The following is a 25112-nucleotide window of genomic DNA, read 5'->3' on the forward strand; positions in this document are numbered from 1 at the left end:
TTTTTTTCTCCCTAGAATATGTAGAAACATTTTAGGGGAAGTGGGAAGGGATTAACCATGAGAATTAAAACAGCCTTTAACAAAACCAGCTCAATTAAATAGAAATAGGCTTGTTGATCCAGATTTGAGGAACACACTTTGACTTTATAGGAAAATCTTTTCTGCTGTGGTTTCTACCATGTAAAATCTATATTTTCTTTGATGCTTTGAATTAAATAATAGGTTCCCTTAAAATTAGAGAAATGGATGAAAGAAATGGATGAAAGAAAAATCAATTTTCATTTTATAAACAGTTTTGTGTTCATATTCTACCTCCAACATTGTGGTAGGTAATTATATATTGGACACTTATACCTACATTTCCCCATACTGTTTTTCTAATCCTTGTTTATATGTCCATATGTGTAAAACACCTGGGGAAATATAAAAAAGTTACTGGTCTCATACTTGTGCCTTGATTTACTTTTTAAAGGTTAAAAAACTGTCATTTATGTCTTAGTATTTAATAACTTACATTGAGGAAACTGTCTTTTCAGTAACACTAGGAAAATAAGAGCTTCCATAGCAACAAACAACTTTTATTTTAATTAGAACGTGTTTCTAAGGTAACCGGATTGAGAGAGTTGCCTATTAAAAATAAATCTTTTTAAACTTAAAATAGTAATGTTTCAAAACACTTGTACATAAGAGTTAAGTAGTACATTTCTGAGGTACTTAATATAAATATTCTTTAGAAAGGAGGAAGGTCATTTTTCTAATGACAAGGCACATTTTGCAGCACATTAGATTGTTAGGTCTCAAATGTTCTTAGAGCTTGTAGAAGGAACCATGAATACTTAGATTGTATTTCATAGGTCCCATTGGCCCCACATGCTTGTTCCATGGCACATTTCAAAAACGGGTCATCTCAGAAAAATATTTGTGAGACATCTAGTAATGAATCTCAGAATCTGGCTAGGTAATAATATACCTTTATTTTTTCCCTTTAGGGCAAAACTCTTGCAGCCATTGCAGTGATCCTAACCAACTTCTATGATGGAAATCCTCTTCCTGTTGAAAAAATTAAACAGTTGAAGGAGGTGGAGTATTTGAAAATGTTTAGTTCTATGAAATATGTTTGTGGAAAATGATCTCCATAGTTCTTTAGTTTGGTTATTGGGAAGCAGTTTCTTTTTCAATTCTTTTTATACTAAAAGCCCAGCTTTGTTCAAACCTCTTTGTCCATTTTTCAGAAGAATTCTTATCCTCTCTCAGTTCATGACAGAGCCCTAGATCTCAGTCATTAACTATTATATAATGAGAACATAACTTGTAGCAATAAAAAATAAAACCCTTACTATTAATTTGTTTGGAAGTTTAAAAAAACCTGTTAATTCTGATGATCTGAATTTAAGAACCAATATATATTACAGGCCTCAGTAATATTTCCTTGTTTGAAGCTTCAGCCTGAGGGCAATTGGTGGAGAGGCAGATTTAACCTTGATGTAAGGGACAACTTCTCCCTCCAAAGAGTTTTTCTGATGTGGAATGGGCTGCTTGGGAAGTAGAATGGGGTTTTTGTCTATATGAGCCTTATTCAAGGAAAGACTGGATGATTTTATGTTGTAGAAGGGATTTTTTTTTTCATAGATGGCTTGAACTAAATGTCTTCTGAAATTCCTTCAGACTCTGAAAGTTATGATTATTAAAGAAAGTTTTTTCATTTAGGAGCATATTATTGATAGATCTGCAAAACAAGAAGAAAATGATGACAGTGAACAAGTGAAGGAACCGTGTAAAGGTAAAGTTTTAAATCCAAAAGTGCATAGTTTAAATATTACCAATCTAATCAATTCTAGTGTCCATTGATAACATTCTTTACAATGAGGGTTAAGATCTGTATTTCTTTTCTTTTTTTTTTTAACCCTTACCATCCATCATGGAGTCAATCCTATGTATTGGCTCCAAGGCAGAAGATTGTTAAGGGCTAGAAAATGGGGGTCAAGTGACTTGCCCGGGGTCACACAGCTAGGAAGTGTCTGAGGCCAGATTTGAACCTAGGATCTCCTGTCTCTAGGCCTGGCTCTCAATCCACTGCCCCAAGATCTGTATTTCTTTTCTTTTCTTTTTTTTATTTAAACATTTTATTTTATTTGGTCATTTCCAAACATTATTCACTGGAAACAAAGATCATTTCCTTTTCCTCCCTGCCCCCCCCCCCCCCCCCCCATAGCCGACGCATGATTCCACTGGTTATCACATGTGTTCTTGACTCGAACCCATTTCCCTGTTGTTGGTATTTGCATTAGAGTGTTCATTTAGAGTCTCTCCTCAGTCATATCCCCTCAACCCCTGTAGTCAAGCAGTTGCTTTTCATCGGTGTTTTTACTCCCACAGTTTATCCTCTGCTTGTGGATAGTATTTTTTAGATCCCTGCAGATTGTTCAGGGACATTGCATTGACACTAATGGAGAAGTCCATTACCTTCGATTGTACCAAAGTGTATCAGTCTCTGTGTACAATGTTTTCCTGGTTCTGCTCCTTTCGCTCTGTATCACTTCCTGGAGGTTGTTCCAGTCTCTATGGAATTCCTCTACTTTATTATTCCTTTTAGCACAATAGTATTCCATCACCAACATATACCACAATTTATTCAGCGATTCCCCAATTGATGGGCATCCCCTCGTTTTCCAATTTTGGGCCACCACAAAGAGTGCAGCTATGAATATTCTTGTACAAGTCTTTTTCCCCATTATCTCTTTGGGGTACAAACCCAGCAGTGCTATGGCTGGATCAAAGGGCAGACATTCTTTTATCGCCCTTTGGGCATAGTTCCAAATTGCCCTCCATAATGGTTGGATCAATTCACAACTCCACCAGCAATGAATTAGTGTCCCCACTTTGCCACATCCCCATCAGCATTCATTACTTTCCATAGCTGTCATGTTAGCCAATCTGCTAGGTGTGAGGTGATACCTCAGAGTTGTTTTGATTTGCATCTCTCTGATTATAAGAGATGTAGAGCACTTTTTCATGTGCTTATTAATAGTTTTGATTTCTTTGGCTGAGAATTGCCTGTTCATGTCCCTTGCCCATTTATCAATTGGAGAATGGCTTGATTTTTTGTACAATTGATTTAGTTCTTTGTAAATTTGAGTAATTAAACCTTTGTCAGAGGTTTTTATGAAGATTGTTTCCCAATTTGTTGCTACCCTTCTGATTTTGGTTACATTGGTTTTGTTTGTACAAAAACTTTTTAATTTGATGTATTCCAGATTATTTATTTTGCATTTTGTAACTCTTTCTAAGTCTTGCTTGGTTTTGAAGTCTTTCCCTTCCCAAAGGTCTGACATGTATGCTATTCTGTGTTCGCCTAATTTTCTTATAGTTTCCTTCTTTATGTTCAAGTCATTCACCCATTTTGAATTAATCTTGGTGTAGGGTGTGAGGTGTTGATCTAAACCTAATCTTTCCCACACTGTCCTCCAATTTTCCCAGCAGTTTTTATGAAATAGTGGATTTTTGTCCCCAAAACTGGGATCTTTGGGTTGGTCATATACTGTCTTGCTGAGGTTGCTTGCCCCCAGTCTATTCCACTGATCCTCCTTTCTGTCTCTTAGCCAGTAACATATTGTTTTGGTGACCGCTGCTTTTTAATATAGTCTGAGATCTGGGACTGCAAGGCCCCCTTCCTTTGTATTTTTTTTTTCATTATTTCCCTGGATATCCTTGATCTTTTGTTCTTCCAAATAAACTTTGTTATGGTTTTTTCTAAATCAGTAAAAAAATTTTTTGGAAGTTCCATGGGTATGGCACTAAATAGATAGATGAGTTTGGGTAAGATGGTCATTTTTATTATATTGGCTTGTCCTACCCATGAGCAGTTAATGTTCTTCCAATTGTTCAAGTCTAGTTTTAGTTGTGTGGAAAGTGTTTTGTAGTTGTGTTCATATAGTTCCTGTGTTTGTCTCAGGAGATAGATAAGATCTGTATTTCTTACGGATATTCTGTTGTTTCATATTTTTTAATCACTGCTTCATATGATATATACCTTTTGCTTTTAAATAGAAGGATGTACTAGTAATGAAGAGCCCAGTGTTTCAAATGTCAAGGAGAAAAGTACAGATTTCATGTCAGAATTTACAAGTACCCGTCCCAAAAGGTAAAATATGTGCTGTGTCTTAAATATGACTTAAAGAACATAACCTTTTCTTTTGGAAATTATTTAATTTCTTTCCTTGACTTTGCTGATAAGGTATCTCTAGGTCTTATTTTTCTTAACTCATTTTTTGTTAATGATAGAATTGGGAAGGGAGAATTCTGTCCTGTTGGAGTATCCACATAAATGAGATCACAGATCTGGCAGAATAAGGACCTAGGTTATTGTGATTATTTCTAGATTAGGAATAAAGATGTCCCTGACCAAGCTCTTGGTTTTCACTTGCTAAAAATCACTTGTTAAATATTATATATTACCAGTCAAATACCAACATTGAAAGGCATGTTTTGAAGTAGGCTTTGTAAAATCAAACTATTTCCCATTATTTGTTAATGAAATAAAAGGTATTCCAGGATATAGGATAAGAGAAACCTGTATCTCTCATAACTTTGATGGGTTTTGATATTTATCTTTTGATATTTTTATTTGCCATTCAGGTGTCTAGTACCCGTTTCATGAATTGGTTTCTTTTCCTATTTTTTAGAAGAAAAGCCACAGTTAAGTATACTGAAAGCAGTGATTCAGAGGACTTGGAATTAAATGAATTACCACATAAAATTAAAGGTAACCTGAAATGTCATTAGATTTGCTATTTTGTCTCATGTTAATTGGTTGTGACAATTTTTTATATATTTTTTTTACAGCCAGGCCTAGACAAGAACAGCCAATGACTAAAGGCAGAATTAAAAGTATGTATCCTTTACATAGTTTTCTTTTTACCTTATAATCAGTAGCTGACAGAATATTACAGTAAATTTTCACTATTTTAGAATCTGTAATAATTGCACATGACCTTTGCTCAAACTTGTTCTTCTGGAGAGCTAGGTGATTCAGTGTATTAAGAGGCAGGTATAGAGTAATGGGAAGTTTTAGGTTCAAATTTGACCTTGTACACCTATGAGCTATGGGACTGGAGGCAAGTCAATTAACCCTTATTGCCCAGCCCTCACCACTCTCCTGCCTTTGAACCAATACACAGTATTGATTCTAAGATGGAAGGGTTTTTTGTTTTTTAATTTTTTCTTGTTATTACTGAATAAGATTTATTAGATAAATCAAACAAAACAAATTATAGCAGTTATAATAATTATTAACTTTTTTTTCTAAAGTTGGTTAAGAAGCCATTATGGCAACTTTAGAAACATTTTAAAAAAGAAATAAGGCAGCATCATTGAGTATATAAATAATGACCCCAGAAGACCCTAGGCAAAGCATTTAAGATTTTCTTAGACAGCTCACAGATGAGTTCTTAGGACAGGGATTTCAGGGAGTCAGTGAACTTGAATAGGAGGAAATGGCATCTTATTTCAATATAATTGGTTTCTGTTTGCAGTCCTATATATTTAATGCATTTAAAAACATTCTGAGAAGGATCCGTAGGTTTCACCAGACTGCCAATGGGGGGCAGGGGAGTTCGTGTTCAAAAAGACTCATACAGTAACTTGCAGAGTAGGAACCAATCTGAATTGTTTGAGGGAATTTCCTCTTTAATCATTTCCTATACTGTATGATGAAGTCATAGGTCTAATGCTGGGGGAGGGGGGTGTCTAATTCATTTCCTCATATTGCATTATAGCTGGGAGAAAGTTGTGACTTGCCCAGAGCCATTCAGTAGATCTAGCACTAAAATTGAAATCTCCTTTCTTAGCTTATTTATTTATCTGTTTACCAACCTGCTTTTGAAAACTTATGTTATTGGTCAGTTATGTTCAACTTTGTTAACATTTGGGGTTTTCTTGGCAAAGATATTGAAGTGGTTTGCCAATTCTTCTGATCATTGTTTCATATGAGGAAATAGAGGCAAACAGGGTTAAGGGACTTGCCCACAGTCAGACAGCCTATAAGTATCTGATTTGGGCTGAAAATTCAGGTCTTCATGACTAGGTCTGTGCTTTATCTAATATATCAACAGCTGTTCCTTTGAAATCTTAGTTGAATTCATATTATTAGGTATAAAAAAGTAACAAAATTTAAATATTCAAAATTTTTGCTTTTCCTTATGCTAGATGTTGCCATCACCATTCTGAGTTAGCAAAACTATATTAAAAATGAAATTACTGTTAGCAGATTTCTTAATGACTGATCCAAAAACTGAGTAGGCTTATCCATGGACAATCTATATACCCACATGAGAGCAGAATTCTCCATTCCTTGTGCTGAAATGTGGGTAACAACATTGTAGATTACTTATTAGGAAATAGCAGTCTATCCCTGTAGTATTAACACAGTCTTGAGAGGATATGGTATTGACTTCATTATCTACATTTAGATTATGTGTTTTTCCACTATGAAGGTTTATTATGATTTAACACTGCCATTCCATTTTTCTTCAGGATCTTCTAAGGCCAAAGAAGATGCAGACTTTGAATGTGCACTTGAGTCATCTGCTCCTCTGAAAAAGAAAGCCATGAAAAAAGGTTAGCAACAGTGCTGGTGTTCAGCCAAGAAATTACATAACTTTAGGAATTTTTTCATGTATTATAATTATAACTATGTTTATGTGAATATGTACATATATGTATGTAAAATACATTTTTTTGTAGTAGAATGTATATTCTGTACAAAATCCTTAATGAATATTGTCTAAATTTAATTGATTGTCTTTCTTTGACTTAAAGTCTATATGTATTGCCTTGGGAAAATAATTTATAGATTTGTTTTCTCATACATGAAAGCAGATTGGTCTTGATGGCTTCTTATGTCACTTCCAACTCTTTAGTCTGCCATTCTAGGTTTTTCTCATACTTTGTTATATTGTTACCTCTACTGGCATCCATGTACTCTTATCCAGGATAGGCTACCAGTGAATTGTGAGAACATTAGTCATCAGATGAATTTTGAAATCCATTAAATTGAGGAGAAGGCATACAATTAAGTATCCAAGTTTGCTCTTTACAGCTACCAGATGCTGTTTGCTAAGCAAAAACTTAAACATTTCATTTAGTTTTATGTGCAACTATTCTGTAATAAACTTACTATATAACTTGGTGAATAGGTCTAGAAAAAATAAAAGTGGAAAAATGAAAAAGTGCCTAACAGATTTTAAGAATTGGTTTGCTTTTGCAAACTTCAAATAGTTGAGGTAGTTTGAAGCAGCTTTAGGAGATGCTAGAAATTGTAGAGGGCACAAAATAAAAGATAGTCACTGCTAAGAATTTCAAGGATTCCAATTTTTAATTTTCAGTATTGGTCTTGGATAGAAGTATTTTATGGCATGAATTTTTTAGTGTTGAGATTTTGTCATAACATTTTGAAAGTCTAAGTGCTTTTTTTTCCTAGTATGAATTTTATTAATACATAGATGAAAAATAAATTTATTTCACGGCAAACTTAGCTTGGTTGAATAGCCTGCTAAGTAAGGGATGCAATAGAATTTCATTTCATTATTTTGTGCGACCTTCTTTTTCTACTATAATTGCCAGTCAGAATGCCTGGTCTGCTACCCCAGTGACTGCACATTTGCACTTTGCTATTCCATGACATGGATCAGCTGTCATTTGGGACTTAAATCTTAGGGCTTGGAATTCTTAGTGTATTGGTATTGATCATAAGGATAAATAGTATAAGGGATAGGCATTAAATGATCCCAATAAGGGAAGCCATCTGTTTCTGCTATATAAATTTCAGGTGATTTTTATCATAAACCAAATGAATGATTCAATGGATGATGATTTATTCTTTCAGGAGCTACCTTAGTTCAGTGCTCTAAGAAAATCGACACTGCAGAGAAACCGAGAGCAACATTGATCATCTGTCCTCTTTCTGTTTTAAGCAATTGGATTGTAAGTTTTATTACTACATCTTAAAATTCTATAATCTGAAATTAACTTGTAAGTCACCTAAGTCTTATAGTTGGAAATATACTGGTTATGTTTTGTTCCATTTTACCTGTAATTATTTGGCAATTTTGCTGAAACAAACACAGTACATAGAAGCCAAAAAATAATGGAACCGATATTGAGAAGAGATGAGCCTTGCTTTTGTAGTTGAGTTAATGTTCTTTCTAAAACATTTGTGGTGCTGATTGACGTCTGTTTGTTTCAAAAAAAGTATCTCTTCCCTCAAAGGCTAAAAGATATAATAAACAAACAAGTTTTAAGGAGAATTATTAATATAAATGACCACATGAAAACATACTTCATGTCACAATTATCAGAGGTGAAAATTTCAAATACTCAAAATTTCAATGTCACAATGTTCATTGACAAAGATAACAAATATTGGGAACAATACATATTAAGAGAATCTGCTTGAATATGGGCATATTCCTTCTATATACACTTTTGGTGGAACTGATAATGAATTCAGTCAGCTTTTCAGAATTTCAGTTTTGAACTTTTCAAGAAAATGTTTTCTCTTAAACCCTTCCACTGAGCATATAAGCTAAGGAAATTTAAAATGAAACTTATATCTGTATGTACCCAAATAAATAGCATACTACCCTTTATATTAATAGAGACATAGAAGCAAAGTAGGTGCTCATCCATTAGGGAATGACTGAAAAAAATTGTAGTGCTTGATTGGAATATTATCATGTAATACAAAATGAGGAATTCAGAGAAGCAATGAGTTTTCTATGAACTGATTTTGAGTGAAGTAAGTAGAACTAAGAGAACCATATATACCGACTACAACCAAATAACTGAAAAAGATCATTTGGGTAACTTACTGACCAGGATGGTACTGGAGAACAGATAATGAAACATAATTCCTCCTTCCCCATGATACAATGTTAATTTTTTAATCTTTGCCACATGAGAGATTTCTGCTTGTGGGAAAGAGTTTAAATTACTATTGTAATGTTAAAAGATGTTAATAAGATTAAAAAGTTATATCATTTCTTCACTGTTAAATTTTTCTTTTTACTTTTAATGCTCTTGTTGTAGTATTAAGTTAATGTAACTTAATGCTATGCTTACTGAATAAACCACTTTTTTTTGTTTCAGGATCAGTTTGGACAGCATATAAAATCAGATGTGCACTTGAATTTGTATGTTTACTATGGTCCTGATCGCAGCAAAGATCCTGCCTTGCTTTCAAAACAGGATATTGTATTGACTACATATAATATTTTAACTTATGATTATGGAGTAAGTATGCTTTAAGTTGTTCAATGGTTGTTTATTGCACCTTGTTATCACCCTAGTAAATGTTTATTACAGCAGTATGAAGAAGAAACTATGGTATAATATTTTAAAAATAAATTTAGTACCTTGATACTCAAAATTTCCTAGTACTTATCCCAAAGACAAGTTTAAAATTTTATATTTTAAATGATAATAGGAAGATTGAAATTCTTTGAAGGGCTATATTAAGTGGCTTAAAGGATGCTTTGCTGTGCCTGTTAATTTTGTTTTGCCATTTCACTTTTGGCATTTTCAATATACTATCTTGCTATTTAACTATAGGCTTTTCTGTCCTGCATTTTTAACAAGGTTGCAAACAAGAGTTAATATGAGCTGTTATGATTGATTTCAGAGCAGAGGGGACAGTCCATTACACAAAATAAGATGGCTGAGAGTAATACTAGATGAAGGCCATACCATACGAAATCCAAATGCTCAACAAACAAAAGCTGCATTAGATCTGGAGGCTGAAAGACGCTGGGTACTGACAGGTAATCTGCATTTGCATAGTTCCGTTTAGTCTCTTAAAAATTTATTTGAAAATAAATTAGTAGGAAGTTCAGGAAGCTATAGGCTTATGTAGGAAATACTTCCTGTAGTAGTTGTTTCCCAAAAGGTTCTGTCCTATTCCTAGAAATTTCATGCTAGGTAATGTGCATGCACATCACAATTCAAAATTATAGAATCAGAAACAGGATTTTTCTTAAAAGTATAGGACCTTAGTACCTAGTCCTTTGTAGTTTATTTTGGACTGTTTTACTGCTCTTTAAAGAGATAAAAGAGAATCTCTTTGCTAATCTAATTAATATACTTTTGATGAGTAACTGTTGAACCTTTTGACTAAAATAATGATTTTATTGCTTGTGCCTACTCTGTTCTATAATGATAGATAATTTAAAAATTAGGGCATGTGGTTCTCTGAGATTCTATAGATGCTCATGAGGTTGCTGCAATGGCTTTAAAATATATTTAACTTTTAGTTTACTAAAGGAATTCTAATTTTTTTTTAGGTACGCCAATCCAGAATTCATTAAAAGACTTGTGGTCACTGCTTTCCTTTTTAAAGCTGAAGCCATTTACTGATAGAGAATGGTGGCACAGAACAATCCAGCGCCCTGTAACGATGGGAGACGAGGGGGGACTTCGGTATGTTGTGTTTTGTGTCTGATTATTTAGTGAGGGCTGGTGAACCAGAGGTTCACAGCCATTCTTTTGGGGATATATGACCATCCTTCTCCTTTCCAAGCTCATCACTAAACATCCTTTTTTCAGTTCTTTTCATATCCAACCTTTTCTAGGGATATTGGGTTTGTTTTATACTTGTAATGGTGGCTCCCTTTGCAACCTATCCACAGTGGCTTAGTGCGTTCACATAGCTGAGGATCTTAGGTTGTTGTTAGATGACCCCAAAATGCCATCTGAAGTCATTTGTTTCATTGACTGCTTCTAGGGTGAGGCTTTCTAGCATATCTCATGTGCTCCTACATAAAACATATTTACCTCTACATGGGCACTCCTTTGTACACATAGAAAAAGAGTTTGGAATGGGGAACCATAGAGATCTTAGAGGGAGTAGAGATGCTGTCAATCTAGTTCCTTTGTTTTACAGAGAATACTGTGCCCAAGTTCTTTGTGGACCCAGAGAGCAGAATGGGTAAAAGTTGAAGGAGGCAGATTTAAGGAGACTTTATAGTAACTAATTCCTCCTTTTAGCTCGCTCTAATATATAGAGAAGTTTTGATCACTTAAATCCTTTAAGCAGAGATTGAATGACCATTTATTTGTCATGGAAGTGATAACTATTCAGATCTAAATCTGAACCTAAGTTAACTAAATTACTCCTGAAATCCCTTCTATCCCTGAACTTTTTGATACAGTGTCTAATATTCTAACAGTTTTTTCTAATTGAAAGATTAAGGAGATTCTCTTTTCAAATCAATTTGGAAAATCTTAGGTATGAAATAACAGATTGTGCCTAATTTGAAGGGGGGAGGCGGAGAAAGGGACACAACAGGAAGAAGAAATAATAAGAAAAAAATATATTAAGCAAAATTAGGAAACAGTGTAGATTGTTGTCATCAGACAGTTTATTGAACATCCACAATATGCTAAGGTTAAGTTGAGTTTGCTCACAAGACTTCATGGTCTAGTTTGGGGGATAAAATATGTGTGTAGATGTATACCAGTATAAGATATTTGTCAAATAAGTGTTGTAAATAATAACTTAACATGATTTTAGAGGTGCATATCAGATAGGAGATATTGAAAATGTTGGGCATTCTTGTAAAAATAAGTTACTTGCAAAAGTAAGAGATCTAAAGAGGGTGGTGCACATGTGATTGGTAGATAATGAGAATGGGAGAGAGAAAAAGCGGGGGGAAAGCAATAAAATAGAGTATAAGAAGAACGAGAAATGATAGAAAAATAGGAAAGGACAAAGAAAAATATCTAAATCAAGCCTAGAGAATAAGATAAGTTTGTTTTGTTTTTAAAGAATTTTCCAGATGTTTTGTGTTTATAAACACTTCTATGACTTTCAGGTTGGTTAAAACTTCCAATATAAATAAACTAATAGTGTATAAATTTCCACTAAACTACAGTCTATATTTTTATTCTTACTATCAAGTTGTATAACTAAAAGCGATGAGTTCTACATGTAATTTGTTTTTATCTTTTTTAGACGTTTACAGTCCCTAATTAAAAATATTACCCTCAGAAGGACAAAAACAAGCAAAATTAAAGGCAAACCTGTTCTGGAGTTACCAGAGCGTAAAGTATTTATTCAGCACATTACACTTACTGATGAAGAAAGACAGATTTACCAGTCTGTAAAGAATGAAGGCAGAGCTGCAATTGGAAGGTATGGAGAAAGAAAAGCATGTTCAAAGAATATAACTTTTTCTTCAAGGCTTATAAAATCTGCTCTGCATAGTAATATTAAAGGGTTAAAATGAGGACATACTATGAACTAAACATCTGGCAGCCAGGTGATACAGTGGAGTATTGAACCTAGAGTTAGGAAGACCTGAGTTCAAATCCAGCCTTAGATAACTTGGTGTGCGGCACTTAGCAAGTCATTTAATCTTTGACTGTCTCACTTTTCCTCATCTGTAAAATGAGGATAATATCAGAACCTATCTTCAAAGGTAGTTGTGGGGACAAAATGAGGTAATTGTAAAGTGTTTTTTTTTTTTTAGCACAAGATCTGGCACAAAATAGGCACTTATTTGTTCCCTGCTCCTATCTAGTTTGAACATTTCTGTTCAACATTGGAGTTAGGATGGTGACCAGACCTCTGATGTCAGGGATGTGGGAAGCTCTCTGGAAGGTGCTTTGCAGGTCAGCGGCTTCTCTACACTTAACACTCATTCCATAGCCAATATAGTTCATTGGTAGGTGGGACTTGAACTTGGATTTTCTTGTCTCAAAGAGCATCTTTTGTATGTTATGCCAAGTAGTTTCTCATCCCATTAAGAGATTGTTCTGATTGCTAGGAAGTTTTTTCTGATCTCAAGGCTAAATTGGCTTCCTTGAAGTTGCCATCCGATAAAGAACCATGAGAATGAGGTAGACTGGCTCTTGAGAGGTCAGAGCTCATCTGGCTGAGGGCTGGGACAGCTGAGCTATGTGAACCCTCCCTCTTTAGCAGCTCAATGGGATGGAAACATTGCATGGGAATGAGGAAAGCTCCCTGGGCTTAAGAAGAGGTGACAAGATCCCCTGTATAGTCTAGGGAGCAGTGGGGAGGGCTGGCCAAAGAAGAATCAAAGGAGGTGAGTGTCAAGTGAGACAGGGAAAGCTAGTGCTTGGAAATCTCTCAAGACAATTCCAGAATAGGCTCTTGACGCTATAATGTGTAAGTGTATAATTATTATTAAGAACAACAAATAGGAGGAAGGTAAAGGAGATATTTGAGGAAAATGGATTCCAAAAACTCTAGCTCCTCTGTGAAGTAACTCTAATAGAAAGAGTATGGGTCTCAGGAGCTGGCTGTGAATTCCAGCTTTGTCAGTGACAATCATAAGGCTTTGGGCCTGTCACTGCCTCTGTTGAGGCTGAGTTTGCTGTCATTTGTAAAAGTGAGATTTAAGGTCCCTTTGAACTCAGTTTATGCTTGTGAGCATAAGCGACCATGAGGCCAAAGGCACACGCATGTAGCAGTAAGTGACTGATGCAAAATAGGTTGGGGGTGGGGGGCGCGGATCTTTCATGAGTAAATAGTAAATAGGAGGGAGAAAGAGATGGGGAGGGGCAGGTTGTGTGTCCTGAGTTTGCCTCTCATTCAAACTACAATGGCTTCATAATATGTTGTATTTTGACTTTCCAATAACCTTTAGGTACTTTAATGAAGGCACTGTGCTCGCACACTATGCAGATGTCTTGGGCCTTTTGCTTAGATTGAGACAATTGTGTTGTCATCCTCATCTTTTTACAAATACATCGTCTTCCAGTGGTCCCTCAGGTTAGTAAGTGTAATTATGTTTATACTATATAATGTATTAGAAATATATTGCTCAAATCAGAAGTCTTGTAAGTGGCCATTTTATTTTCCTTATGAAATGCTGATGATTTATGATCATTGTTCAGATTTTGCTTTCAGATTTTGCTTCCTTTTTCTTGAATGCAAAATAGACCTCAATCGATTTCAGTATGACAATACGTTGGAACTAAATATGTGCTTGAAAACTTTTTGCAGTTATGTTTTAAGTGAAATTGTGTAAATTATGAGATTTTTCTCATATTCCCCAAAAGAACCTACTATGGGTTTGGTACATTTTCTGGTTTAAACAATAGACTTGATTGGTGAAGAAGCATAAAGCATACCCTCCCTATTAATGTGAATTAACTTTTTCAGACAGTAAGAATAGCTCCTTGTAATTAATTTGCTTTCTCTACCCAACCATGATAGGAGATGATACACCTGAAGAACTACGAAAGAAGTTGATAAGCAAGATGAAGTTAATCCTGAGCTCTGGCTCAGATGAAGAGTGTGCCATTTGCTTGGATTCTCTCCATATTCCTGTTATAACACATTGTGCACACGTATTTTGTAAACCATGCATTTGCCAAGTAATTCGGAGTGAGCAGGTTAGTTTTTTCTATTTTTATACTGAATTAATCAGATGATAATTTGCCAAAATTTCAAATAATTTTTCCCCTAGAAAGTGAAAGTAATTATGAGCCGTTTGTACTTTGAATTAATAACAATTAGGTACATATTTTTTTAAACACTTACTGGAGAATACAGTATTGGTTATGTGACATAAAATATTTTGATATCTTTACATGGAGCTTATGTTTGGTATGAGGATATGAAAAAAAAAAACTTTTAAAATATGAAACATGATACTAGCTGGAGGATTGTGGAAGCCAAGGGTGGTTAGGGAATCCTTATGCCCAGCTGATATCTGAGGTGGGCTTTCGGAGGCAGCACAGAAATTCAGGTGAGGGAGGGACCTGAAGCAGAGGTTTGAAGGCAAGAAAGGACAGATTTGTGTTACAGAACAAAGTAATTTTTTAATATCACCATAGTTTAATACTATCTCCCCCCAAGCTGTCCCATGTAACATTGTACTTTTTATTACAGAAATAAATAAAAGGGAAAAAGTCAGCATGAGATTGATACATTGAAGATAAGCACATTGTGTACCATTTGTGGTCCTTTCAGCTCTGCAAATGGAGTAGGGTGGGAGTGACCTCCCACATCTCACATTTTGCACCATACTTGTTCTTTAGAACTTTACAGCATTCATTTTTGACATTTTTGTAGGTGGCAGTTCTGTCCATTTGCATTATTTTAAACATTGTGTAGTTCTTGATTCTGCTACTTTACTCTGAATCAGATCATGTAGCTCTTTCCATAATTGTTAATATCCCATTTGTCATTTCTTATAGCATAGTATTATTACATTACATTCATGTACTACAATTTGTCTAGTCATTCCCCAGTCAATAAATATTTAATTTATTTTGAATTTTTTTATAACAATTAATTGGAATGCTCAAGTTCATTCTTTGTCCAGTTCAGTTAGTTCAGATAGTTTGGGACCTATTATGTTGCCAAAATAATTCTCCTAAAGAACAAGAATGACCTTCCCTGTAGGTCTAAAATGAGATTGTCGATTTGGCTCTTAAAACTCTTTAACAATCTAGTTTAACTCCCTTTCTTTCCAGCTTTATTGCGTATTGTTCCACACACCCCTTTTTATGATCTATGCAAACCTACCTCTTGCTATTCCTCACACAGGATGCCTTTGTCTCCAGACTGGACCTTTGCATACGTAGCTTCTTCCAAAGCCTGAAGTGTGCCTTTTTTCCTTATTCACCTCTTAGAATCCCTAGTTCCATTTAAGGCTTAACTCAAGAATCACCTTAGACATGAGTCTTTTTTTCTGATGCCCATCTGCCTAATTATCCTGTGCTCTTTTTGAGGGGGGGGGTATTATTTGAATATGTTGTTTCTTTAAATGGAATTAAGCTCCTTGTGGATAAGGATGTCTCATTTTTGTCTTTGCATTCCTAGCACCTAATAAATGTTTGATCTAGGTAGGGGTATCTTATAGGCATTCACAGGGGCAGGTCTTGTGTTCATAAGAGCTACTCTTTATATAGAGCTTTTTGTTTGCAAAACAATGTCTGTAATTGTCATTTGTTCTTCAAAAACAGAATGGAGTTAAAGGTAGCTGTATTTTAGATGAAAAAGCCAGGGCCTAGGTTAATGTCTCACTCACGATCAGTTAGTGATATGGGAGATAGAAGTTGAATACTGGTCTCTTGGGCCTTCCAAGTCTTTCCACTGCATCATACTGTCCTGTTAACCAGTTTCATGTGTAAAGGTGACAGTGGAAGCCAGGGTAGTGATATCATTCTGAAGAGATGTAGCAAAGCTGAAAGAACCACAAGAATGTGGTGTCTGAGGATAGGAGTAGAAGGGATTCAGAAGGAAGCAATCATATCAAAGGCAGCAGTCCACGCAAGGACTTGGAGGACTAAGCAAAAAAACCCAGGATTAAAGTCAGTAGTGGGGAGGGAAATCAGGTTGTAGAATTGAGAAAGTTTAATAGAAATAGACGCATTTTCAAAAAATTTTGGTCTGATCAGGATTCTGTTCTAAAAGTAGGTATCCTATTAAAAAAATGATTGATAGTAATGCCCCTACATCCAAATTCATTTATTTTGCTAAAATTTTCCATGTGAAATTCTTTAAATGAATGGTTCTTCTAATTCAACTTGTGGACACAAGAATTTGCTTAACAAGAGTTGATATTGTAGTTTTCTAAAATAAGATTTTGTTCATTCTTAAGTAATATGGCAAACAAAACATTACATTTGAATGAAAAATTTTGTAAGATTTAACCAGACTTCAACCAGTTTTTTTTCACTTGACCAGACAATATTGTTTTTGATTGAGTAGCTACTCAATAATACTAATAAATATATACCTATCAAAAGTAATTTTTTAAATCGAGTCTTTGAATTCTGGACTAGCCTGTGAATTTTACTTGAGTCTGCCCTATATTTACTTCTTCAAGATGTTTTGCCCCACCTCCAAACTAATACAATACTTTTATCTTCATATTTGTTCTCATAGAAATGGCTTCAAGGACTTAACAAAAAAGGGACTGGGGAGAGGGCATCTGGGTAGCTCAGTGAATTGAGAGCCAGGCCTAGAGATGGGAGGTCCTAGGTGTCAAATCTGGCCTCAGACACTTCCCAACTGTGTGACCCTGGGCAAGTCACTTAACCTCCATTGACTAGCCCTTACCACTCTTCTGCCTTGGAGCCAATACACAGTATTGATTCCAAGAGAGAACGTAAGGGTTTAAAAAAAGGGGGGTGGGGGTGGGGAGGAAAGATAGTATTAACTAAAATGCCTTTATCTTTTAGGAATGTTCAATGTTCAGTTTCTAATGTTTATTTTATAGCCAAATGCCAAATGCCCTTTATGCAGAAATGACTTAAGAGCAGAAAATTTGGTAGAATGTCCTCCAGAAGAATTGAACTGCAATACTGAAAAAAAGACTGATCTAGAATGGATGTCCAGTTCAAAGGTAATTGTCAAAGACTTTGATAAATGTATTACATGTACAGAAATACTTGTATATGATTCATTTGCATTTTAACTAGAAGATGAGTACAATTCTATCCTGTTATTGAATACTTCTGATAGGAAGTAGGGGATGAGTTTTTGTGGTTTTTGGTGGAGAAAGGCATACTTTGTTAGACTTCAGATTTCAAATAATAGCTCCTAAGAAATAAAACATGAAAAGTAGGATAATTGATATGTAATTAGTCTTGAGTTTGGGTTTATATACTTTTTTTGTTTTAAAAAAAGTATGATGTTAATGAAATATTAGTTATTTGAAGAGTTTGAAATTAGAATAAATACTAAAGATCCTTGCTTCCCACTTATAATTTTAAAATTGAACTTTCAGAGTAATTTTAACAGCATAATTTTTACCATTTCAAAGTGGAATTTGATGGGTTACATACAATTTTGTTTTTTCAGATCAATGCTCTAATGCATGCTTTGATTGAATTAAGAAAGAAGAACCCCCAAATCAAAAGTTTAGTTGTTTCTCAATTCACAACTTTCCTGTCTTTATTAGAAACACCACTTAAGTAAGTTGAACAGTGTTTATCACTTTGAGTAAAAAAATTTTAAGTGTTTTGCTGTTTGAAATTTGTATTAGAAAGGCAGAGTATTATAAACTTATGTACCCATTTTATAATTTTTTTCCATTTTAACTTTTATAAAATTTATAATTAGGATTTTTTTATAACAGCATAAAATGTTTTAAATTCTACTTGTGCTATAGCTTTGTGTGCAAATGATTACTTGCCTGTTGTTAATAGCAATCTAGTAAATCTTTTTCTTATTTTTGTTAAAAGAGCATCTGGGTTCGTGTTTACTCGTTTGGATGGCTCCATGGCCCAGAAGAAGAGAGTTGAGTCAATTCAGTGTTTCCAGAAAACTGAAGCAGGATCTCCTACAATAATGCTTCTTTCCCTAAAAGCTGGTGGAGTTGGTTTGAATCTCTGTGCAGCTTCTCGAGTATTTTTAATGGATCCAGTAAGTAATCTTAGAGATGGACACGACAGACATTTAAAAAAATTTTGTAGAGAGAGAATATCATGTTTTCATTGAGAAGTTAATAATACCTTTCATTTGTGGAATGCCTCACATTTGCAAATTTTTTTCAGATACTGTTTGTCTAATCATGAAATACCATTGGGGCCTTAGGGACTAGTGTGAGAATTTAAATTTAGGTTTTATGCTAAATATGTATTCCCAGCACTTATTCTCAGGGCTTCAGACATAACAGGTGTTTTAATCAATGTTTAACTATAATAAATGCATTTTGACCATTTAATATATTTGGAAACTGAAATTTCAATGACTTTCTCAAAGTCACATCACTGATTGTCAAATACCTTTTCAAAGGCTGTTTAGTTATAAGTAACCAATAAAAACAAAGTAGAACTCTTGTAATAAAACCTGATGGAGGAAATTCAAAGGTGAGGAGACCTTTACAGTTTTAGCGTTTATTGAAAAAATACTGAAGTAAACGAAAATTCTTTAAATGAGTTCTGATTTAATGGAATTAAAAAAAAAACTAAGCAAATTCTTCAAATATCATAAACCTTTTTCTAACAGAACCATAGATTTCAAGCTAGAATTGACTCTAGAGATCAGTTAGTTCAATTCTCTCATAGAAAGGAACCTGAGACCTAGAGAATTATAATTTGCTTGGATTTATACTTAGGTAATATGTGTCAGAAGAGGATTTTTGAACATGTCACTCCCAAACCCGTGTTTCTTCCATAGAAATAAACAATAGCTGGCATTTATGTGATACTTAAACATTTTGTAAAGTGCGTTATACAGATAATCTCAGTTGAACTTCATGATAAACACATGAAATAAGTGTTACTTATTGTCCTTTTATTTGCAAATGAGGAAATCCTGGCTGAGGAGAGCTAAGTGATTTTAGGCAACCAGTGTCTCCGGCAAGGTTTACATCAAATTTTGCCAAGTCTAGATCATAGATCTCTTATACCTTCTGCCTCACTAAGATCTTCTTTTATCTCTAAAACTCCTAAAATTCTTGGCATAATACATCCTAAATTCTCCGTCTCCTCATTTCCTTTTCATCTTTTTTTCTGAAGAACTAATAGTTCTTCAACCATATTCCATTCTCCTACTCACTTAGCTTCTTTAGAATTGTACATGGCAACAATAAGGAATCTTGTAGGCTAAGAAGTTGTGACAGGGACTTTAAAAAAATCTAATATTGCCAGCTATTATAAGGATATGAAAGTAAACACCTCTCTTGTCTATAGTGTTTATATACTCCATTGTAGCTTTTCAGCCCTGAGTCACCAACCCTTAAGCATTCAATTTCTCTGGTTTTTGGGTATTAAGCAGTGCCAGAGATAATCACAATGACATTCTACCCTGGTCCATGTATTACTATATGTGAACATATTTACTATATGTTAACATATACATAAAATGAATCTATATTGATATCGTTTCTTTAGTATGTATACTGAACATATTTTAGTCTCTGTTGCAGAAACTTTAAATGTTATTGATATGACCATTGACTGTCACTGTATTATTAAGCTATAGAAGCCCATAGAAATTGGTCTAAGTGTTTTTTGATCCTATGACATGCTTGAAACTAATATTTTTAAAAAGTCATAATTGGTTCATTAAAAACCAATAGGACTGTAGTTACTTTTTTCTCGTAGGATTTGGTTTGGCACATTTTAGTGGAAAATGAGTAGTTGTCAAGTTTACAAAATTATGTAAGGAGAATCATATTTGGCAGTTACCTTTTTAAAAAGTCACAATTGTTTTGATTTCTTATCATTCTTCTGCCTTGGAACCAATGCCCAGTATTGATTCCAAGATGGAAGGTAAGGGTTTTGAATATATATATATATATATATACACCTATTTTAGTTCTTAAAATTTTTTAATTCTCAATGAATATTAGATTAGAAGCAGGTAATTTGATTGTTTACAGAGAAATATAGTATAAAAACATCATTTCTTTAATTATCTGGAATAGAGATGTCAAACTCCCAGCCCCCAAAACAGCTGGAACCAAATTAAAATGTAATTAGGAAATGTTTAACAAAAGAAATAAAAATGCAATACAACATAGATGGTAACTTTTTGTTTTTTAAGCTAGTATGTGTCCCACAAAGATACTTTTTTATTTGAGTTTGATACCACTGAGCTAGAAAACCTGTTCAAAGAGAAAAACCTTTCCAGCCTGTATAGCTTTATCTGGCTCAGATGTATAATAACAAACCTGACACACAGTCATAGGCTTTATACTCCTAGACAAAATAGAAAAACAAAACAAAAACAAAAAGGACTTGAAAATTTCTCCAAAATATAAGAGAAATTTAAAATTATAGAAAAGTGCCAATAATCTTCTCCCTGTAGAAAGATGCTCAAGTGTTTTTCAATTCTATTTCTATTTTAAAGGGAGCTATAAGTAAAAGCTCAAACTAAGCTAAAAAAAAGTTGTCTAGAAATCAAATGCAGACCATGAAACATTACCAAACAATAGAGATGTATAATCCTTCCCACCTCCAAATTTTTGTCAGTCTTTAATGAGGCATAGCTTTTTTTTTAAAGAAAATAGAAATGCTTTCCCTAAGTGCCTCCCTTAGCTAATGCTAGCTATTTGAGATCTGTGTATGTTATATATCTGTGTATTTATATAAATATGCATACATGCTTTTCATATGTCCTGTGTAAAAATCAACAAAAGAAAACTTCTGTGTATTAACAAATTTGAAACGTCAGTTGTAAGATAATCCAGTAGGGAATAGTGTGGTTATATAGATAAGAACCTAAGAAATACTATATTGGCCCAATCCTGCTTTTCTCTTTGGTCCTTTTTATGATCTGGGCACCTTGTGATATCTTATAGAAGAGTGTGCTATCAGCTTCAAGAGGTCTTCAGAGAGAAGCCCTACAACTCACCTAAAATTTGTTAATCATATCTCAAAAGTCTGGAGCATATTGATCTTGACAAAGATGATCATATCCTCTTCACAGAGGTAGTCAACCATGATGGGAAGAGCATTGGAGTTAGGAGTCATTTCACATCCTACCCGTACCTCTGACACAGCTTGTGTGATGCTCCATTGGCATATTCTCCAATCTCTTTGAGATTCAATTTACTAAATATGTTAAAAAGGGATGCGAATATGTCACCTAAACTCGGGGTAGAGAAATGAGTGTCTGATTCATGTAAAGTGATGCCTGCAGACCCCAAATTTAACTTAGTTTTTTCTATTTTTATTTTTAATATATTTCTCATTTATATTTTTAAAATTTAGTTCAGAATGCACCCAGGAATATTTGTGGACTGTGTGTTTTGACACCTCAGAGTTACATCAGGCTTCCTCTTTAAACTATAACGTTAATAAGAACTAGACCATCTAAAACTCCTCTGACCCCCATGCCTTTTTTACCTTTAACTTTCCCCCCATTTCTTTACTCCTACTGGCCTTTTTCTTCTTAACTGTGGTTGTTTAATTCATCAAGTTGTTGAGGAACAAGTGAAACAATAGATGTAAAGTGCTTTGCAAACTTTTAAATTTTAAAGCACTATAACATGTCAGTTATTACTAATAAATTCTGTGAGTTAACTATTTAGTGAATGGGACAATAGCATATTAACATTCTATTCTGATGCACTAGGTCAGATTTTTTAGCATATGAGATGATGGGTACAAAAGGAGTTGGATACTGGAGAGACTTGCTAGAAGTAGAAGCATGAGGCATATTTCACAGAAGGGGTAGAGTTGGAAATTGACCTTAAAAGCTGGGAAGAAAAATAAAAGTAGATTGACATCAGTCAGAAAAAAACATTTTTAAAAACATCTTCTTTACCAGGCCTGGAATCCTGCTGCTGAAGATCAGTGCTTTGACAGATGTCACAGACTTGGCCAGAAGCAAGAAGTGGTCATTACAAAGGTCTGTTTTTATATAGCTTATTGTTTCATTAGTCTTTAAAAATATCATGCTATTTTCACAGGATCATAATAAACTTTATTCAGTATAGTACCCTGAATTGGGGCTTTTTGAGAGTCTGCTCCTTTGAATATAAAGTTTTTCTTGGATCTTAGAGTTGCTATTTACTTTCTTCCCTTGAGGCTGAGTACTTAGTTGATAATAAGAGAGTTGTATTCAGGAATAGTAGAAAGAAAATTCTCAACTCCCTAATTATGATGCCATATGTAGCAAAAGGGGAAGAGATTCCTAATTTCTCCAGTTACTGTGGCATTTCCATGTGGTTACGGGATCATAGATTTAGAGCTGGAAAGAATCTCACAGGATATATGTAACTCAAGTCCATATAACTTAAAGCTGCGTAATATTTATGAGATATTAAAAAAAAATCATTTCCCTGGTTTTTCAAAACCTGGTTTCATTGTTTCTCAAATTGACTATGGTAGCTTCAAATTCAAGTTACATATTTGTCATCGAATCACCCTCTTGATGCAACAATGGAACATCTGATAGAGAATATACAATATTTTCTTTTCATGTTAGCACATTTAATAACTATGGTTGTAAAAATCCTTGTTTGTTTTTATTTTTAAGTTCATTGTGAAGGACTCTGTGGAAGAAAATATGCTGAAAATACAGAACAAAAAGAGGGAACTTGCTGCAGGAGCCTTTGGAACCAAAAAACCTAATGCTAGTGAGATGAAACAAGCCAAAATTAATGAAATCAAAACTTTAATTGATTTGTAATTTGTGTGGTTTTAGGCAAGGTGAGTTTAACTGATCAAATACAGATTTATGAAATCTTTGGAAGAGGTAATTGGAGCCTGCGGTGTGTCTTTTTTTAAAAGGTACATAACATCTTTATTAATGACATGATAATTGACATGTTATCTCTTCTGGATCTGAACTTGTTTTTAATGATAGTTCAAATAGCAATAAGTACTACTGTGTACAGTGACCTAAAATAATTTTATGGGAGAGAATTACTTTAGTATTCTACTTTCATAATACCAGTCCTAAGTATTCTTAAACTAATTTCCACCACGTACACAGCCTTTTCAATTTTAACAAAATGTCAGGCCTTTTACACTTCTTTAGCAAATAAGTTGATTTCTATGTTGACCTCTGATGGTTCACTCCATCTTCTCTTTGTGCATTTTTGATGAAATAGATTCAAACACTCTAAATTTAATTACACCTAGAATGTGTAGCAGATTGATTTGTTCTAGTAATATCCTTGCATCCAGAATCAAACTTTTATGAGAGGCCGAAGCCTGGGTCAACAAGTTAATTTTATGTAGTTTAAAAAAAAATTAGAAACTGTGTTATAGCAGTACATTTCCCAATATAGTCAGGTGTAGCACTATATAAAGCATTTAAAATGTATCTTGGTACTTAGGTCATACATACAGGGGGAAAAAATCATTCCACCATATTTGATTTGACAATTTAAATTATGGAAATGCTAAAAAAAACATTTCTGTAAGTAGATAGTTTTCACTTATGAAGCTTTTTTGAAAAATAACTTTGTAAACTTTTATAATTCAGAAGTCTACTTGATGTAAAATTGCAATTTGTTTGGGTGGGTGGTTGAACTAGATAACCTATAAGGTCCATTCACCTCTAAGGTTCTGTGATAACATCTTAATCCTGATTAATAATATATCACTTGTGCATGTTTTTAACATCAGCATATTTGGAACTTTTAAGAATTCATTCTCATACCCACAGAAATCCAGTCACCTTTATTACTTTTATGTTAATAAGAAAACTATTATTAGTTGTCACAATTCCAAATGGATCCTCTTGAGTGCTATTTTGAAATATATATGTAAATTTAGTGATCAGGTTAGATAGTGTTACTTCCATATGGAAATAGTTTAGAGAATGTACACTTTTTTTAAATGGAGAAGATGTATTAATAACCGTAACAAGAAAGATTCATTTTTGGTACAGACATAAAAGCACCTTAGATTTTTCTTTTAGTATTTGGTGTCACCTGATTAGAAAGAAAGGGAGATGATAGGCAGTTTAAAATTGTGGCATATATGCTTAAAGGTTAGAAATAAACCTTCCCTAAGGCCAAAATTTATAATTGACTCAGGTCAGGTACACTGCCAACTAAGCTTGCATTGTCCTACCTAGTTTCTTCTGCCATTGTTAACAGCAGTTGATTCACATCAGATGAAACTAGGAGCTTGGTGGAACCTCTCCCTGGGTCAGGGAATGGGAGTTGGGGGTTATTCCCCCAACCTTCTGCTTAATGAGCAGACTGGAGAAAAGCTCTGTTGATCTTTGGCTATGAAAGCTTTAGATAGTGAGAAAAAGTAGGTCCATAACCTGAATTTTCCTATAGAACAAAATCAGATTTACTGTACAACTCATTCGCCTTCCAAATTTCTGTAAAGTTAAGGGACTCCCTTTGCCTCCTTTCCCAAATATTTTCCAAGTTTCTTTTCCCTCATTTCCAATATTTATTTTGGTGAGTTCTTTCAAAAATACAAATATTTACTTAATGTATTGTTAAAGAAAATATACAAACTATTTTGAATTTGGGGATGGATACTGGAATTTTAACTTAAGTTAGTGCTGTTATGAGCCAGTTTGAGTTACTACAATACTGACAAGACAGAAGAAGCTCACTGTGAAAGTTTTGTAAAAGGTAGATGCTTTACTCTATGCATTTGTAGTCTGGATTGGATTTCTCTGTTATGTTTAAAATCAATAAAAATGTTAGAATTAA

General features: G+C 34.1%; 1 protein-coding gene across 7 annotated transcripts in view; it reads left to right on the top strand.

The window, feature by feature from the left end:
* The window catches only part of HLTF (helicase like transcription factor), a 45052-nt gene extending 19940 nt beyond the window's left edge, over positions 1-25112 (top strand). For 5 of the 7 annotated variants that reach the window (XM_007502062.2, XM_007502063.3, XM_007502061.2 and 2 more), the window contains 18 exons: positions 990-1079; positions 1708-1780; positions 4048-4141; positions 4683-4762; positions 4843-4887; positions 6532-6615; positions 7883-7980; positions 9145-9288; positions 9677-9815; positions 10335-10470; positions 12005-12184; positions 13662-13786; positions 14234-14412; positions 17250-17375; positions 17834-17946; positions 18217-18397; positions 22253-22333; positions 22964-25112. In XM_007502062.2, the coding sequence (XP_007502124.1) occupies positions 990-1079; positions 1708-1780; positions 4048-4141; positions 4683-4762; positions 4843-4887; positions 6532-6615; positions 7883-7980; positions 9145-9288; positions 9677-9815; positions 10335-10470; positions 12005-12184; positions 13662-13786; positions 14234-14412; positions 17250-17375; positions 17834-17946; positions 18217-18397; positions 22253-22333; positions 22964-23116 (2121 nt within the window). In that variant the 3' untranslated portion in view covers positions 23117-25112. The remainder of the gene's footprint in view (positions 1-989; positions 1080-1707; positions 1781-4047; positions 4142-4682; positions 4763-4842; positions 4888-6531; positions 6616-7882; positions 7981-9144; positions 9289-9676; positions 9816-10334; positions 10471-12004; positions 12185-13661; positions 13787-14233; positions 14413-17249; positions 17376-17833; positions 17947-18216; positions 18398-22252; positions 22334-22963) is intronic. The other 2 variants (XM_007502064.3, XM_056808298.1) reach the window with 1 other exon arrangement.

The sequence above is a fragment of the Monodelphis domestica genome, chromosome 8, assembly GCF_027887165.1.
Source record: "Monodelphis domestica isolate mMonDom1 chromosome 8, mMonDom1.pri, whole genome shotgun sequence".
NCBI classification, from domain to species: domain Eukaryota; kingdom Metazoa; phylum Chordata; class Mammalia; order Didelphimorphia; family Didelphidae; genus Monodelphis; species Monodelphis domestica.